This window comes from Antrostomus carolinensis, unplaced genomic scaffold (genome assembly GCF_000700745.2).
Source record: "Antrostomus carolinensis isolate BGI_N321 unplaced genomic scaffold, ASM70074v2 scaffold394, whole genome shotgun sequence".
NCBI classification, from domain to species: Eukaryota; Metazoa; Chordata; class Aves; order Caprimulgiformes; family Caprimulgidae; genus Antrostomus; species Antrostomus carolinensis.
In genome coordinates, this window is record NW_010312648.1 from 3375 (window position 1) to 19352 (window position 15978).

At 37.2% G+C, this 15978-nt stretch overlaps 1 protein-coding gene across 1 annotated transcript in view; it reads right to left on the bottom strand.

Moving 5' to 3' along the window:
- Positions 1-643: 643 nt before the first annotated feature.
- The window catches only part of LOC104524243 (disks large homolog 2), a gene marked incomplete at its 3' end in the record, with an annotated part of 153228 nt that continues 137893 nt past the window's right edge, over positions 644-15978 (bottom strand). Inside the window, exons 10-11 of the mRNA XM_029084759.1 lie at positions 10939-11041; positions 644-743 (exon numbers count right to left, since the gene is read on the bottom strand). Coding sequence (XP_028940592.1) covers positions 644-743; positions 10939-11041 — 203 coding nt within the window. The remainder of the gene's footprint in view (positions 744-10938; positions 11042-15978) is intronic.

Here is a 15978-nt window from a genome sequence, read left to right on the forward strand (position 1 = left end):
AGTGATTCTGTAGTTAAGTATTGAGATTGACAATGAAGTCTAAATCTGATTCGTATTTCTCTTGTCAACTGCCAGGTTAACAGCCATGAAAAAGAAAGTCATGTCAGAAAGAATGACGTAGATCAATATCATAGCAATGGGAAGTTATTATCAAAGCAGTTCAGGTAGCAAAGGTTTTTCAGAGGCTTTGAACTGACTTGCTGAAAAATAGTTTTATCTCAGGCACAGCTCAGCATGTGGTTTGATACTCCATATCTTCTTACTTGTCCTTCACACACACTTACAGTCAAGGAATGTGTGGCATGACAGCTGTGTAGAAATCTATTGCAGGCATCCCATGCAGCTCTTAAAATCTGGCCCTGTGGATCCCAAATTCCAGTTTCCAATGGCTTTGTGTGTGTGAGTGTGCATGTTCATGAAAACCTACTCAATAGCATTTCTGTTTTCCTAATAATGACATGATCACCTATCCATTAAGTGCTACCCAAATCAGTATTTATACTTTCACTAAATATCCCTTACATTGCCACTCTCAGCAAGTAGAGATTAAATTTAGGAAGTCACACAGAGCTGGGTAACTATTTACTATTGTAAGTGAAAACATTTTAAAAGCTGTGCAGCTGAGAGTAGATCTTCCCTTTACCTCTTTGTCCCTCTCTGTTTAAACAGCGCATGCTTTGTTTTTAATCTCTCACGCTTTGCCATCATTCTCATCCGTAGGTAATAAATGCCAATCAGTTTACCTGAAATTCAAGTTACAAGTAAATAATTATGTTTAAATTTCCTATCTTGCCTTGAACTGTTATTTTTAAATTATTTTTCTACTGGAATCATAACTTTGTTTGTGATTTTTCCCACATTTTCTCATGCCATCAAAATGGTTATTGTACTAACTTGCCTCAAGAATTATTCCTGAGAGAAAGAGTTGTCTAGTGACTAAACCAATGGCATAGCACCCAAAGATTTTATTTCTGGCTTCATTAGCAGTTCACATGGTGAGCTGTGGAAAGGAATTTTATCTGTCTGCATAGCAATTTACTAGTAGCTACTTCCTAGGGACACCAGAATAGGCTAGTTCACTTGGCCTTAGCTTTGTCCACCCGGCCTAAAGTTCCCCCTATAGGTAGTGAGAAGAGACTCATCTCATCCAAAAGGCAGAATGAGCTCAGAGGGACTTATATCTCTCCACTGAGAGACCTTGGGCAACCAACTTAGCCAGTGGCCCCATTTAATTAAAAAACCAAAAACCACCAAAAAACCCAACAAAAACCTTTTAGTTTGTATTTGCCTAGTGCTGTAATATAATAATAAAAAAATCTATGTGTCAAGAACTATAAACTCTAAAAATATGAATTATGAAAGACTGTCCCTAACACTCACATTGACCTCATTGTGGATTTTGTGCTGACAGCAGCTGCAGCAGTAGGCCAAGAAAATCCACGATATGCTGTCATCTTCTGTGATATTTAGCAATGCTACCGTAAGAGATGTCCCTGTATGGCAGACTTGCTGTCTTTCCTCAGCATGAAAGATCTCCAGAAGTGGGCTATAATCCCCACATCCTTTGGGAAACCTTCATCTTTTCATATCATGGATGTCAATTCTATCCTATAGTTGCTCTTTTGCCCTTTCTGATGTTTTGCAAGTGGAGAAAATGACACCAAAATTTCTCTTGAGTAAATGAACCCTGAACTTACAGGATAGAGTTGAAAGCCATACTTCTTTCTTTTTTTTTTTTTTTGCTTTTTAACGTATTCAAGAGCAGTTCTCTAGGAAACCCTGGGAGAACATACTTTTAATCTTAAACCAAAACATTTTGCTAGCTCAGCATTTTTACATAAATTACTGCAGAGAAAGCTCAAATTCTTAATATTCATATTCTAAGGGGACATAAGCTGAACACACGGGGATTGTACAGAAGCCTGCATACCAGCATCAGTTTAAGAACATAAGCAGCAGTAATATTGCCTACATTGTGAAATTTCATGCAGTTTATGGACTGTTTTGTATTTTCAGTGATGTCTCTGCATGAAATAATTCACCTGAAGGCAGAGAAAACCAGATTTCTTGTGAGCTTCTGAACTCCACTAAAATAAAATGTGTTAAGCTGCTCAGATGAAAAATATTTTTGTGAAGTCTTCTAGATCCTTAATAGCCCAATCATCCAGGACCAGTTTCAAGTTATCATAATAGCCTCTAAACTTGAAGTTGTGTAAGTTATCCTGGAGACTAGGAAAAGCAGAAGCAATGAAGTAAGTCAGAGCTACACTAACTGTATGCAAAAGAAAAAAAAAGTGACACTGAAGGTAACTAAAAAGCAACACAACAAAGAAACAAACTGTATCTTTGCAAAGTGCAAACATTGCTAAGAAAGAAAAGAGAACACCTTTTAAACTGAGTAGCTGGGAGTAAATATGAGCTGGGAGTAAATATGAGTATATATGAGTAAAGAGAACACCTTTTAAACTGAGTAGCTGGGAGTAAATACAAGCTTCTGAATTATTATGGTGTATGAAATGATGTCACTATGAAAGAATTAACACAGCAAAAATGTTGGTAGAATTTGTTGCTTAAAAAGTAAAAAAGAAAGTAAAGAAAATATCTTCAGTATGGAATACATTTTTTTCAGATGAAAAAGCACAATTAGGAATTGAAAAAAAGAAAAGGAGTGAGAGAAGAAAGGAACAATGAAATGGATTCAGAAATAATTTCAAGATTTCCTCTTAATCTGGTTCTGAAATGAATTATTCCTGGGCTTCCCTCCACTAACTCAACAGCACATTTCCAACTGCAGCTCTCTGTTCCTTCCACTAAGGTGAGACTCAAACGTGTGGTTATCAATATTCCTCTATTACCAGAGGTATAAATCCAGGGTATTGATTAAGCAGAGAAACTATTCCTGTAGTATCACTACAATTACAATATTGTTACTCCTATTACTGCTGAGAAACTACTAAAAGGCCAGTACCCAAATCTTTTCCATTGCTACAAGGTTTTGTTTTCTGAAAAAGCTGTCACATAAGGGCAAAAGCACAGGTGAAATGGATTTCACTTTAGTGAACTGTAAAACAGGGAAGAAAAGCATCAAGAATTTGTAGCTCATACTTAACAGTTAAATTAGCAGCTGCAAATGTAACAGCTGTTGTAAAAAGAAAAACGACTCTTTATTTGTATTCTCAATGAGGCTTATTAATGATTACCTTAACAAAACAGTAAAAAGAGGAAATCACTAAACTTTAATTAACAAATTGCCAAAAAACCCAATTAATAATCTCCAGCATGATGATTTAACAGATATACATTTTTCTGTGTACTTATAAACATAATTAAGCAGAGAAGGCTGTATATGAACAACAAAAAGCTAAACAAGACTTGCATTATAACTAAAGCTCAAAGAAAGAATTACAGAAAAAAACCCCCACATAACTTCATGTTATCACATTTAAAATGAAAACAAGAAAAGACAGGTTCTAAAAAGAAATCATGTTTTCCCTGCACAATTTCCTGCAGTTGACATTGACAACTTTATGGAAGAATATACTATTTAAGGAAGTTTAAAGGCTGTTAATAGAAGCAAGAGCTAAGTATGACTGAATTACAAAATAAGTACTTAAAATTAAACATTTATGAAAAAAGGAACTGAGAAAGCCCAGGAGTCTATAAGGAAACAGCAAATACAATGTAGCAGACTGGGATGACTACATTAAACACAAATGAATCTACACAAAAACATTTAGAAAATATATCAAAGCCATAACTTTTTCAATGCATAAAGAGTGCTGGCTATTTTAGACAAAGGAAAAAAGTTAGAATTCTGCTTTTTATAAAATATTCAGTGTTGGATGAGTTACACGGTGTAACTCTACTGGGAATGTGATCTTTAAATTTAACAGAGGAATTAAAATATAACCTTTTGTGTTTTAGGAGGATCCTACAGAGGTTTGTCTTTAAAAGGACATTTGTAAGCCCTGGTGCTTCTTCAGCTGTGGCATCTGAAGAGCCTTAGAAATATCTATCCATGCTGGGGCAATGCCCATGTACACAAGCAAAGTTACTTAGGAACTGGAGTTAATCCACAGTAGAGTGGAAACTGTGGTGAGGACAGCTCAGACAAACAGAAACGAAATACTGTGATAAGAGAAAAGAATTTGAAAGCGGATCAGGAGATTTTTAAACTGTCCTTTTCATTTTAAACCTGGTTTGTGGCAGGTTTGGATTTTTTTTCACTTGAGGTAAAGATAGCGTAAAGCTTGCAATGAAATTATAAAGCTGAAGATTTTGCTCCACCAATATAAAAATAAAAGCAGTGCATTCTAAATAGTATGCAGCAATAAGAGGCACAAAAGCTATACTTAAGGTAAGGATCTCACATGGCCAGACAAGTAGAGTACTACCTTGGCAAATGCTGCATTTTTCCTAAGGGTACCAAAGTCATATTTACTAGAACAAAAGAAGGAAACAAACCAGCAAATGCCAATCACAACATCTAACTATGTACATTAACTTCTGACATAACCTGGAGCACTCAAGAATACATTTCAGTGCCAGAGTTTTAGTTTTGAGCATAGAAATATAATTTGGTATGATTTGATGCTTTACCTGAAGTTGTGTATTGCAGCCACATAATACTGTTAAACATCTTAATTTATACAGAAATTTCTGCAACAAAGAAGCAATTTGTTGCTTAGTGAACTCCTGCACTTCTGTTGAAGCAAAATGTGTTAAAATTATTAGAAGAAGGAGAACTATTTTTGACAGCATCATCTGCAATCTGGCTAACCTCTCCTCAGTGGGCACTTCGTGGACAAGCAAGGGACGCATAGGCCTGACATTTAATCAGCTAGAGAAAACAGACTGCTATTCTGTAACTTGGTTAAAAACCTGTATCAGTAAATAAGGAAACGGTAGAAATGGAGACGTCACTGTAAAAAGACTGGTAAAAAAAAAAGAAAGAAAACCCCAGACAACCCAAAACCCCACAGCTGCCTGAATGAGACTGCAGTCCCTGGCTCCTACATAAGAGAATTCTGGTGTGTTATCACCTCCTATCAATAAATTAAGATTTGAAATAAAATTGGCATCTTCTCTGATGCTGTTAAGTAAAAAAAAAAAAAAAAGGCTCTAAGACATAGAAAAAATATATTTTGTATATACTACCATAATATCCACCTTTCTCATTAGTAATATTCATTCCTTCTAAATTACCCTAGCTGAAAAAAATTGCCTTCAACTTCTCAACAATAGTCACTTACTGAGTTTCAGCAACACAATCAACAAAAAATACTTCTAAACTTTTTTTGGTTTTATTAATCTTTGTAATAGTGACACTTTCCAGCCGAGGATAAGGAGAGGATTTTTCACCCACCTCTGGTCAGTAGGACAGTATTAAAGTGCAAGTATCACTATGAGCTAGTCCTGTTCCTTCTTCTCTCCCTAAACTGTTTACCACTGTTGGAAACAGGATCCTGAGCAAATGGGCCTTTGGTCAGACCCAGCTTGGCCATTCAAAGATTATGTTATATTCTTTAATGCACATGCATGAAATATAACCTTAATATCTTACATTCTTTGGCAATTGGATACAGTGGCTTCCAGATGAAAGCCAACTGCTGTAATGCAACTTTATCCAACTAATTAAGCTACATTAATTTTCAACAGCTGGGAAAAGAGGCTTTTAACATTCACATTTCAAAGTAAAGAAGTAAACTAGACAAAGATAAATAAATACAATTATTTATTCTTCCCATATATTTTGTATCTACCTTATTCATACAGCATCCGGAAAGGTTAAACATCTGAATCAGGAATATATGTGACTGTTGTACCAAAATGGGAGACAAGTGTTTTGTATTTTGAGGCAGGAACAGGGAATGAAATGGAGGAGAGAGCTAAAAAGTATCCATGAGTGTTCAGGGAAAGACCTGTAAAAGTGATTCATGGATTTTTACTCTGATTTTTTAAAAAGAACAGATCTCTTGCATCAGTAGGCCAGAGGAACGTGTACAAGGAGTATGCTTTCATAAAAGCTGATGCTGCTTGTGAAAGTTAGGTCTGTTCCAACGCACTATTCAGAAACAAAAGAACTAAAAAGTGAATTTAGTACCATAGCTGCCAGAGGTGCTTATAACCATAGGTGCAGCTCTCCAATAATTTCCTCAGCTAATGTCTGCATAGAAAGACATAACCTATGACAGGATCTCTCTATTCAACACTCCTTCTCTAACTAAAACTCAGCGACTCACCGCACAGCAGGTGCAGAGAACAGAGTCACCGAGCCAGCAGCTGACAGCTAATTCAAAAGGTAGTAAAGCAGAAATTCTCTTGCTGTTAATAACTTTTTGACCTCTTCATTGTCAGCTGGTCTCATCAAACTGTAATCAATGAATGTTTTCCCTATATGCAAGCTGTTAAGAAAGGAAGTTAATTGGCTCGCTTGAAAGATTTAAAGCAGATGAAAGTTTGGAGTGGTTTCACAGTTTTCCAGGGACTGTTGTGGAGGAATAGCTGCAGAGACACTGCAATGCAGCACAGCGCAGCTCGCAGACCACTGCTACTGAATATTTTGCAAAAATCTTAGGGCTAAGTTCTACCCTTTCACACTGCCGCAGGGGGAAGAAATGTGAGCGTTTGAGACTAAAATGTGCTATAAAGCTTTGTAGCAGCTTCATTAGGAGTCCAGTATTCTGTCTACCCTCACTACCAAGCTGTGTCTTTCAGGACAAATTATCATTATTTCAGACAAATTTCACCTTCCTTTTAAAATGTGTTTCAGTTTCACTGAGAAAATGTTTTTTTCTTAACTCCTTCCATACTGGGCTGTAATTTACAACTGTTGCCATTAAAATAAAAATATGTCCTGCATAAAAACCTGGAAGTGTAAAAAAGCGTTTCCCTATGTGGTATATATTCCTATTTTAATTTCTAATTAATTCTTTAATAAGGACACATTGGTCCACCCTAAGATTATTTTCCTCAGGCTTTTATTTTGCAGAAGGGCCTACTAACTAGCTCCATATTTGTACAAAGTTTTAAAAGAATTCTGAGAGTTGCTAAGCTGGGAGGAGAGTTAAAATGCTTCCAAGAGTATGAAAAATTGGAGAGTAAAGCTAAATATAAGTGATTGATTCCTCATCTAATTTTGTTCTAAATAGGTTTTGGTCTTTAAATTTTCTTTAATTTCATTTCAACCATGTGTAGAAGACGTGAGCAGCACATGAATACAGGTAGCTGTCTTTTTAAAGCCTGCATGATGGATAGTGTACTTTGAATATATGTATAAACCTCCAGATGAACTACATCCACAATGATTATCAGAGATCATGATGCTTAACATTACTTGACCTCCATTTATACATTACATGTGTGCATAAGATACTGAACACAGGTTATTTTAAGTTTTTAAAATAAAAATAAGGAATGACTCAAAAAGCCCAGAGTTATGGCCACTGTTCCTACAGTTATGAACATATACGGCTCACTGCTGAGCTCTGATTTTTTAATCTCTGTGATTTGTTTTCCTCTTGTTCCTAATAGCCTTTCCATATTTTTGTTCACAGAATTTGTATTTCTGTTTGGACTTCCATACCTCTTTTTTTCACTTCTATGTCTGAGAGAGATGAGGGAAATAGAGATGGTGAGTGTACATGAGGAAAACAGGGATTGAAGAGCAGAAGAGCTGAGGAGTTCTCCATCCTTCATAGTATGCCTTGTATTTCCATTCAACTCCTTCGCATGAAATCACTGTTTGTATTTTCCATTCTCCCTTTGTTCACTGTATCTGTGTTCTTTTATAGAATTTTCTCCTATTTCCAAGACCACTTTCATCTGAGGGACAGGCAATGTGGTTCAGATAAGCATTGTCACCAACCACAAGTCTGATAGCATTCAAAAAACGTTGTGATGCTATTCTATTTTATCTGAGTTAGTCTCTGCACTTGTTTATTCCAGACAAGATGAGACAACAAAGTGCCATAATATCAAGAGGAAAGGAAATTCAAGTTGATGGCAAGCACTAGATTCTTTTTGCCACCATTGTCATGAGGTTTGCTGCCACGTCAATACACATGTGAGGGGAGTTCAAATGTGAGGCTATGATGAATTTTTGACTGAATCAAGGAAAGGGAAATTTAAACTTTGACAGCTGTTTCTATAGCAGTCACCTCATTTTCTTCCCATAACAAAGTATATTATTTGTTTTGGAGACACTATATTATTGCCAAGATAAGCGTGTTGCAAGCTTTTCTGTACTGCATAAAAACTAAATTATTGGAACACAGGTTTTTCTACTAACAATTTTATTTACTAAACATCAGCTGGTTTATAATATTGATGGTACTCATAACGTCATCACTTAATACCTGAAATATCAATAGCTAAAGGTTTCATTGAATTTTTGCAACAACATCTAAAAGCTTAATAAGCTGGAAAAGATAAAAAAGATATTGGTTAACATTTTCAGTGGCTATTCCTGGATCTCCCAAAAACCCTAAAACTGTAGTAATAACTCAGAAATTCCAGTATGAAAATGGAAAAATCAAGCTACAAGCTTACTCTGCTTATGTACTTTGCTTACTAGTCTTGAAAGCATTTTAAAGTGAGGAAGCCCTGGAGAAAGCACAGCTATATAGTTTTAAGACTGTATTTTATGACTATGTTCCACTATATGCATCAAGATAAGATATGGTAAATAAGAGATCAGGTATAAATTACATAGAAAGGACAAAAAAATGTTGTGCAGGATCTTTAGAACAAAATAAGTATTTATGTCGATATAGAGTGTCTTTCTATATATTGATATATATATAAATATAGAGAGGCTTTCTATATGACCCATAAATCCTTAAATAATTCCCTGTGAAGGTTATTTAAAGAACTATTTTAAACCTGTTTCATCTTTCTTTGCTGTTAGGGAAATTTTAAAGAGTGAAATACTTAATTTCATATCTCTGCTTATACAGTTTGCATTATCCAACACCGCTGATTAAAATGAAATACTTCAACTGTAAGAAAACACATGCTGGGCAACTACTGAATGATCTCACTACATTAAAAAAATCAGTCATTTCCTATAAAAAGGCTAAATTTCAGACCTTGTTCTTTACCAGCTCTACTCTCTTTGGTGTGTTTTGCACAATTTGGGTGAAACAGAAAACTGTGCTTCACTGACAACAAGTCATGCAGTTGGGACTAGTCTGCCCTCAACAGGGTTTGTGGTGAATGAAGCAGCATTATCGGAAAGACAGGCTAAATATGCAATATAGTTCTTGATGGATTTTATCAACATAATTTGAATTGCATGTTCACCAAAACTGAATTTGACGTATTACAGAGCTGGTAAAATACAGGGTAAAAAGATGTCAACTGAAAGTTCAAATATAATAGGAAAAAATCTGTCAAGTGATGTATTTTTCTGTGTATTAACAATGGCATAGAATAATTCTGAAATGCCAGTGACTGCTACAAGTACTCAGACACCATGGTGATAATTGCAGTATAAAATTGTCAGACAGCAAACAAGACTGCTGGAACTAATGGGAACATGGTTTTATTCAGAATCCAGTGTGGATAGCTATCTCTAATGGAATTGCTTTTCAATACTTTTTCTTTGAAATAACTGATTATTGCTTATGCAAGTCTATATTAATGTGTTCCATTTATTTAACTAAAGAACAGACACTTGTAATTTCATTTGCTCTCATCTGCCCATTTCTTAGTATGGCCTAATTTATTCTGCTCGGTGACTCAAGTGCACATAAAACGATGCATGATACCAGATCTGAAGCACAATTGTAAGCTGGACTAAAATATCATCTGTTTTTCTCTTTGTGTGCTGTCACCAGGATCCAGAGAAACAAAAGAAAGTGTCATGCTGTATAAACTCTGGCAGTACTAATTCATCTCCCCAGTGTCTCTGAAAAAACTGAGTAGCTGAACCTGTTATTAGAGCTGTTCTGTTTCACCTGAGATCTACACGTGTCCTAGGCTGGGCACAATCACGCAAAGTCAACAACTTGTGTTGACAGATCATAGCAGGACTTGTGAATTGAGCTAGAATTGTTTACTGAAAACTGATAAAATGGTGCCAGCACGTCTTCACAGACACCTGTAGTTGCTGAATTCACCTGGAAACAGTTTTGAAGTAACAACTACTGTGGACAAAAACCACTTTTAGTTCCTATCAGAAAGTAATATTCCTTTAATTAATTCATTGATAGCCTCAGATATAGGAGTCATATCTCATGAACAATGAGAAGGAGTTCTGCCACTTAACTCTGGGCTCATAAAATCAATCAATCTCTACTTCCCACTGAAACTGCATTAAACTCTAGAAAGTTAAATATTAGCCATCAAAATCTGGATGAGATACATCCCACCTTAAATGTCTTATATTTTGCTGAATTTCCTGTTGATGCTTTTATTTAGAAAGTTGTCATATTCTCTAGTAAGTACTTGGTATCTAGGGCTAATTGCCCTGGAGGTACAAGGATACCATCATCCAAATGTAGTAATGGGAAGATCTATGCATTTGCCAGGAAGCGTTTATCATTGTTTAATTCTGATCTGACCGCCTGAAGCAACTTCAGATCTTCCTGGCATTTCTGTTCATTCTTAGCTTATCTTTTGCTTATCTCCAGGAGACTAGAAAAGAACGTAAAATGAGAAATAATGAAATTAAAATTATTAACCAAGTGTTGATTACTGTCTTATTATATGTACATTTAAAGATAGCTCTTACAGTTGCATAAAATACTTCTAAAAGCAAAGTCTGTGATAAAAAATACAGCCACTTTCTTGGGAAAGAATTGCCACTTGAATTTTTCTTCCAGATGACTTCTGATGATAGCTGGGAAAAGCACTATCTACAGCAGCCTCATCCTTTTAAGTGGCTGGCTTTAAAGCACTTATCTTTTACCATATATCTTTTATTATTTTGCTTACCCTCCGGCTGGTATTGTGCTATGATTGTTACCGTCTGCCCTGCTCCTTTCAGCGCAGCTGCAGCCTGCTCGTGGGTAGCACCTCGAAGATCAATACCATTCACCTACAGAAGGAATGCAAACAACAACAGATCTGAGTAGTTTAATATTAAACAGAAAGACAGAGATTTTTTATTATTTTTTTTTTTAATATCTGATGTATGTAAAGGTCAGGTTGCCCAGATGAGAAAGTGAAAATACAAAACCAAAAAGGCTGAGAGGATGTAACCTATGAGTGGCCATGAGGATCTGCACACCATAGCTTGCCTATGCTTATCCATGCACATGCTCTAACCATTGCTTTTTGGGGTTTCCTGCTCTATTTAGTTTAGATTTTTTGCAACCTTCATTAATCAATATCATTTAATATATAAGGTTCAAATGATAAATTTCCTGTGGTGCTTGAAGGTCACCATAGAATACTGCAAGCAAGGAAACTGCTTCTGCAGACAGACTCTGCAAGCCCAGTCTATAGCATCAGGGAAACCTGGAGATACACAGAGCATCTCTAACAAAAACTGCTGGTTGGGAACTTCCTGAGCAGAAACCTCATCTACCATTTTATTTTCATGTGATTCCTCCTCCTATTGCCTAGAAATACCCCCAGAACTTGCACACGATAGCAATGGAGTTGCTATCAAATACAGCTTCACCACTTCTGGCTGTTTGACATAAAGAGATCTGTTTATGGGCTTCCTCTTGCTTAACAATTTCTTGCTGTATAAGCAGTGGAAGTGGAAAAGAGTGGAAGAAAGTAGGGAATCCAACCCTAAAACTCAGGGACAGTTTCAGAACTCTTTTGATCTGTGTTTGTGTTGTTAAATGTTTTGCCAGCAGCATCCCAAGGAAGAGACAGAATTCATATATAGAATTAACTGCTCCAGTAACTTGAATCTTGCTTTCCTGTGGGAGTCTGGTTATACTGAAGTGTGTGAGATTTCTTATTTCTTGTTATTGGTTTATATATTTATCTGTCTTTCCTCTTCACATCTAGTTTCCACTTCATAATGTTTCAGTAAAGAACAGGAAACTTTTGACATGTAAACAGCCTCAGCAGGACAGAAATCCATTTCTGATTGCTCAAGAAAAGAAAAGAAAAAAGAAAGGAAATAAAGGGTAGGGGAAGGAGAGAGATCAATGCCATAGATTTCACAGGCAAACAGGCCAAAATACAAGCTCCAGATTCTCAGCAACTTCAACTATTTTTGTTTAGAAAGTCCAGGAAAAAAACCAATTAGTAATTTTGTTTAGGCTGAAGCTTAAAGACTGTAGACTTCAGGAGAATACAAGCCTCTCCTAACAGGAGGTCCACAAGATTTGTGTTAACAGAACATGAAGCTTTAAAAATAATTAATAAATTATAATAATCTCTCTATAGATGAAAGGAGAGGATGTATGAAAGAATAAAGAAACCACACGCTTATTCGCCTTCCCCTCTGAAAAACAATAGTTCTAAACTATATGTGATCTGATAACTAAGATCCTAATAATGCATCAGGAATATAAATATAATACAGGAATTCCACCAAAGGTAAGTTACACAAACATTTTTCACTTGTTCCACAGAACAAGAAGCCACTGATATGGTAACTGACAACTTTCTGCCCTTTGCATGCTTATTCTGGAAGAAACAATTGCCTAAAGTGCAAATACAGCCTATTACAGTGAATGTATTTCTCTGAAATTAAGTTCACTTTTCTGCTAGGACATAGACTGGGATGGACACTTAAGGAGGAGTTGTAGCTCTGCGTGTCTGAAGTCAAAAGAATAAGGAAAAAAAGTGCCACAGAGAAAATAAGACATCAATTCTATCCTCTGCAATTTTTATCAAGATGATAAACAAGTTAGATAAAACAGATTAATGTTGAACAGGTAAATGACCTGACTACACTATGTTATCAAAATAGTGATCTCCCTCTTGAAGATTCACACCTGTAGAATAAAATAAAACAATCAGTGCCAAATAGGTAGGTAGAAGTCTGTTTGCATGCTATTCAGAATGCAAATTAATGCTACTTGTGTTACATTTAGAAAGGATTTATAATCTAGTCTGAATTTCTAAAGAACAAGAAGAGTGGATGTATTATTTCCCAATATTTAAAATCAAACATAATCAAGTCCCAAGCCTTCTAGTTGAAAAACAGCATATTCGTACAGCAACATTAGATCTTTATGAAAGACACCATTAATTTCTACATTTTAATCAAATTCTTACCCTCAGGCCAAAATGAACAAGAGTTTCTAATAGGGTAAAATAAATAAGACTCTGTCTTGTCTCTTCCTCCAAAACAATGTCTTAATTACAACAATTGTGTGCAGTGATGTCTTTCCCTGACATGATTTCATTGCAAATTGTTAAATCTGATTTCAGTTACTGCTTTCAATTAATTTAATGTAGTTTATGTCAAAAATAGTCAGTAAAAGAAACAAAAAAACCCAGAATAAGTTGCAAGTGTGTGCAGGAAAGTTTAATACATATCAAAGGTGTGTTTGGTTATTTTTTTCATTTGGTTGGTTGTTTTTTTTTCCCTTTTTTTCTTATTAAATGGCCTGGCTTCCTTTAAGAAGCATTATACAATAAGCAAAGTAGCACTGCTGTTCTTGGCTTGACTGCACAATCCTGATGTCCTGGCCCAGAATGAACTTGACTGCACAATTTCTGATGCCTAACTCCAAAACGAATTTGACATAATGGAAATAAGAAGAGCCTCCAGCTTATACAGATGTCTGTCTCTTCTGCACGCTGTGGTGAAAAGCAGTTAGAAAGCTTACAAACAAAGAGAAGTGACTCAATAGAAGATTATAGTTTAAAACTACAGACAAAACTAAACTGAGATGGGGAAAAAGAAGCAACTATAGTTCCCAGTATTTATAGTAATTGCCTTTGCAGTCACTGACTCAAAATAAAGCATGATCTACTTCAGTAAATACTGAATGATAATCTAAATGAGAGATAAGATTTATATTTTGGATAGATTGAGCTCTTCTAAAATTCCCTTTAAAAAATTTTTAATACCCCATATTAGCAAAAATCTGAACAGTCTCATATAAAAGCCCAGCCCTTGAGCAGTGATCTTTTACAGCTGAGACAGGCCATCTTTGCAAAGCCAAGCTTGAGGCTGAAGCTCTGCAGAGCACTGCAGGATGGAACCAGTGGGGAGCATGGCTGTGGGAAATGGCACCCCAGGGAAAAAATGGTGATCTAGGAGAGATTTTGTCTTAGAATCATAGAACCACCTGGTTGGAAAAGACCTTTGAGATCATTGAGTCCAACCGTACCTGTCTGCTACTAAACCATAACTCTGAGCACCCCATCTAACCATCTTTTAAACACCTCCAAGGATGGTGACTCAACCACCTCCCTGGGCAGTCCATTCCATTGCCTGAGAACCCTGTCAGTGGAGAAATTTTTCCTCATATCCAATCTGTACCTCCCCTGGTGCAATTTGGGGCCATTTCCTCTCGTTCTATCACTTTTTACTTGGGAGAAAAGACACACACCCGCCTTGCTCCACCCTCCTTTCAGGTAGTTGTAGACAGTGAGGTCTCCCCTGTCTCCTCTTCTCTAAACAACCTCAGTTCCCTCAGCTGCTTCTCATAAGGCTTGTTCTCTAACCTCTTCACCATCTTTGTTGCCCTTCTCTGGACACGCTCCAGTGCCTCCATGTCCTTCCTGTAATGAGGGGCCCAAAACTGGACACAGTAGTCAAGGTGCGGCCTCACCAAAGCTGAATACAGGGGAAGATCACTTCCCTGGTCCTGCTGGCCACACTGTTTCTGATATAGGCCAGGATGCCATTGGCCTTCTTGGGCACCTGGGCACACTGCTGGCTCATGTTCAGCTGCTGTCAACCAACACCCCTAGGTGTTGGTTGACAGCAGCTGAATTGTTCACCCCCAGCAGAGAATATGACTGTCCAGGCTGGTGGCAGCCAGTTTCTCAAGCAGAATGCTGTGGGAAATGGTGTCAAAGGCTTTACTGAAGTCCAGGTACGCTACATTCACAGCTTTTCCCTCATCCACTAAGAAGGTAACCTTGTCATACAAGGAGATCCGGTTAGTCAGGCAGGACCTGCCTTTCACAAACCCATGTTGACTGGGCCTAATCACCTGGTTGACATGCATGTGCTGTGTGATAGCACTCAAGATGATCTGCTCCATCACCTTCCCTGGCACCGAGATCAGACTGACAGGCCTGTAGTTCCCTAGATCCTCCCTCTGGCCTTTCTTATAAGTGGGCATAACATTTGTCACCCTCTAGTCAAGTGGAACCTCCCCAGTCAGCCAGGACTGTTGGTAGATGATGGAAAGGGGTCTGGAGAGCACCTCTGCCAGCTCCCTCAATATCCTCAGGTGGACTCCATCTGGCCCCATAGACTTGTGCATGTCTAATTGGCTGAGCCGGGCTCCTCCTGGATCATGGGAGCTTTCTTCTGCTCCCCATCCCTGTCTTCTGGCTCAGGGGGTTGGGTACTCAGAGAGCAGCTGGCCTTACTATTAAAGACTGAGGCAAAGAAGGCATTAAGTAGCTCGGCCTCATCCTCATCCCTTGTCACTACTGTTCCCTCTGTATCCAGTAAAGGATGAAGATTCTCCTTGGCTTTCCTCTTCTTGTTAATATATTTATAGAAACATTTTTTTTATCCTTCACAGAGTTGGCCACATTAAGTTCTAGTTGGGCTTCAGCCCTTTTGATATTTTCTCTGCAAGACCTCACTTCATCCTTGTAGTCCTCCTGAGATGCCTGCCCCTACATCCAAAGCTCATAGACTCTCCTCTTTTTTTTGAGATCCACCCAAAGCTCTCAGCTCAGCCCAAGCCTGTTTTCTTCCCCACCTTGCTAGTGAAGAAAAAGTTTAGAAACAGAAAGCAAGGAGAAATGCACAGGGGGGACAGAGTTGTCACTCTCTAGCTTAGCTTCTGTTAAATTTTTCAGTCGCCCTTTATCACTTTTCTCTTACTTTTCTCACTTCTCCTAATCTTTCCTGTGACTACACTTTCT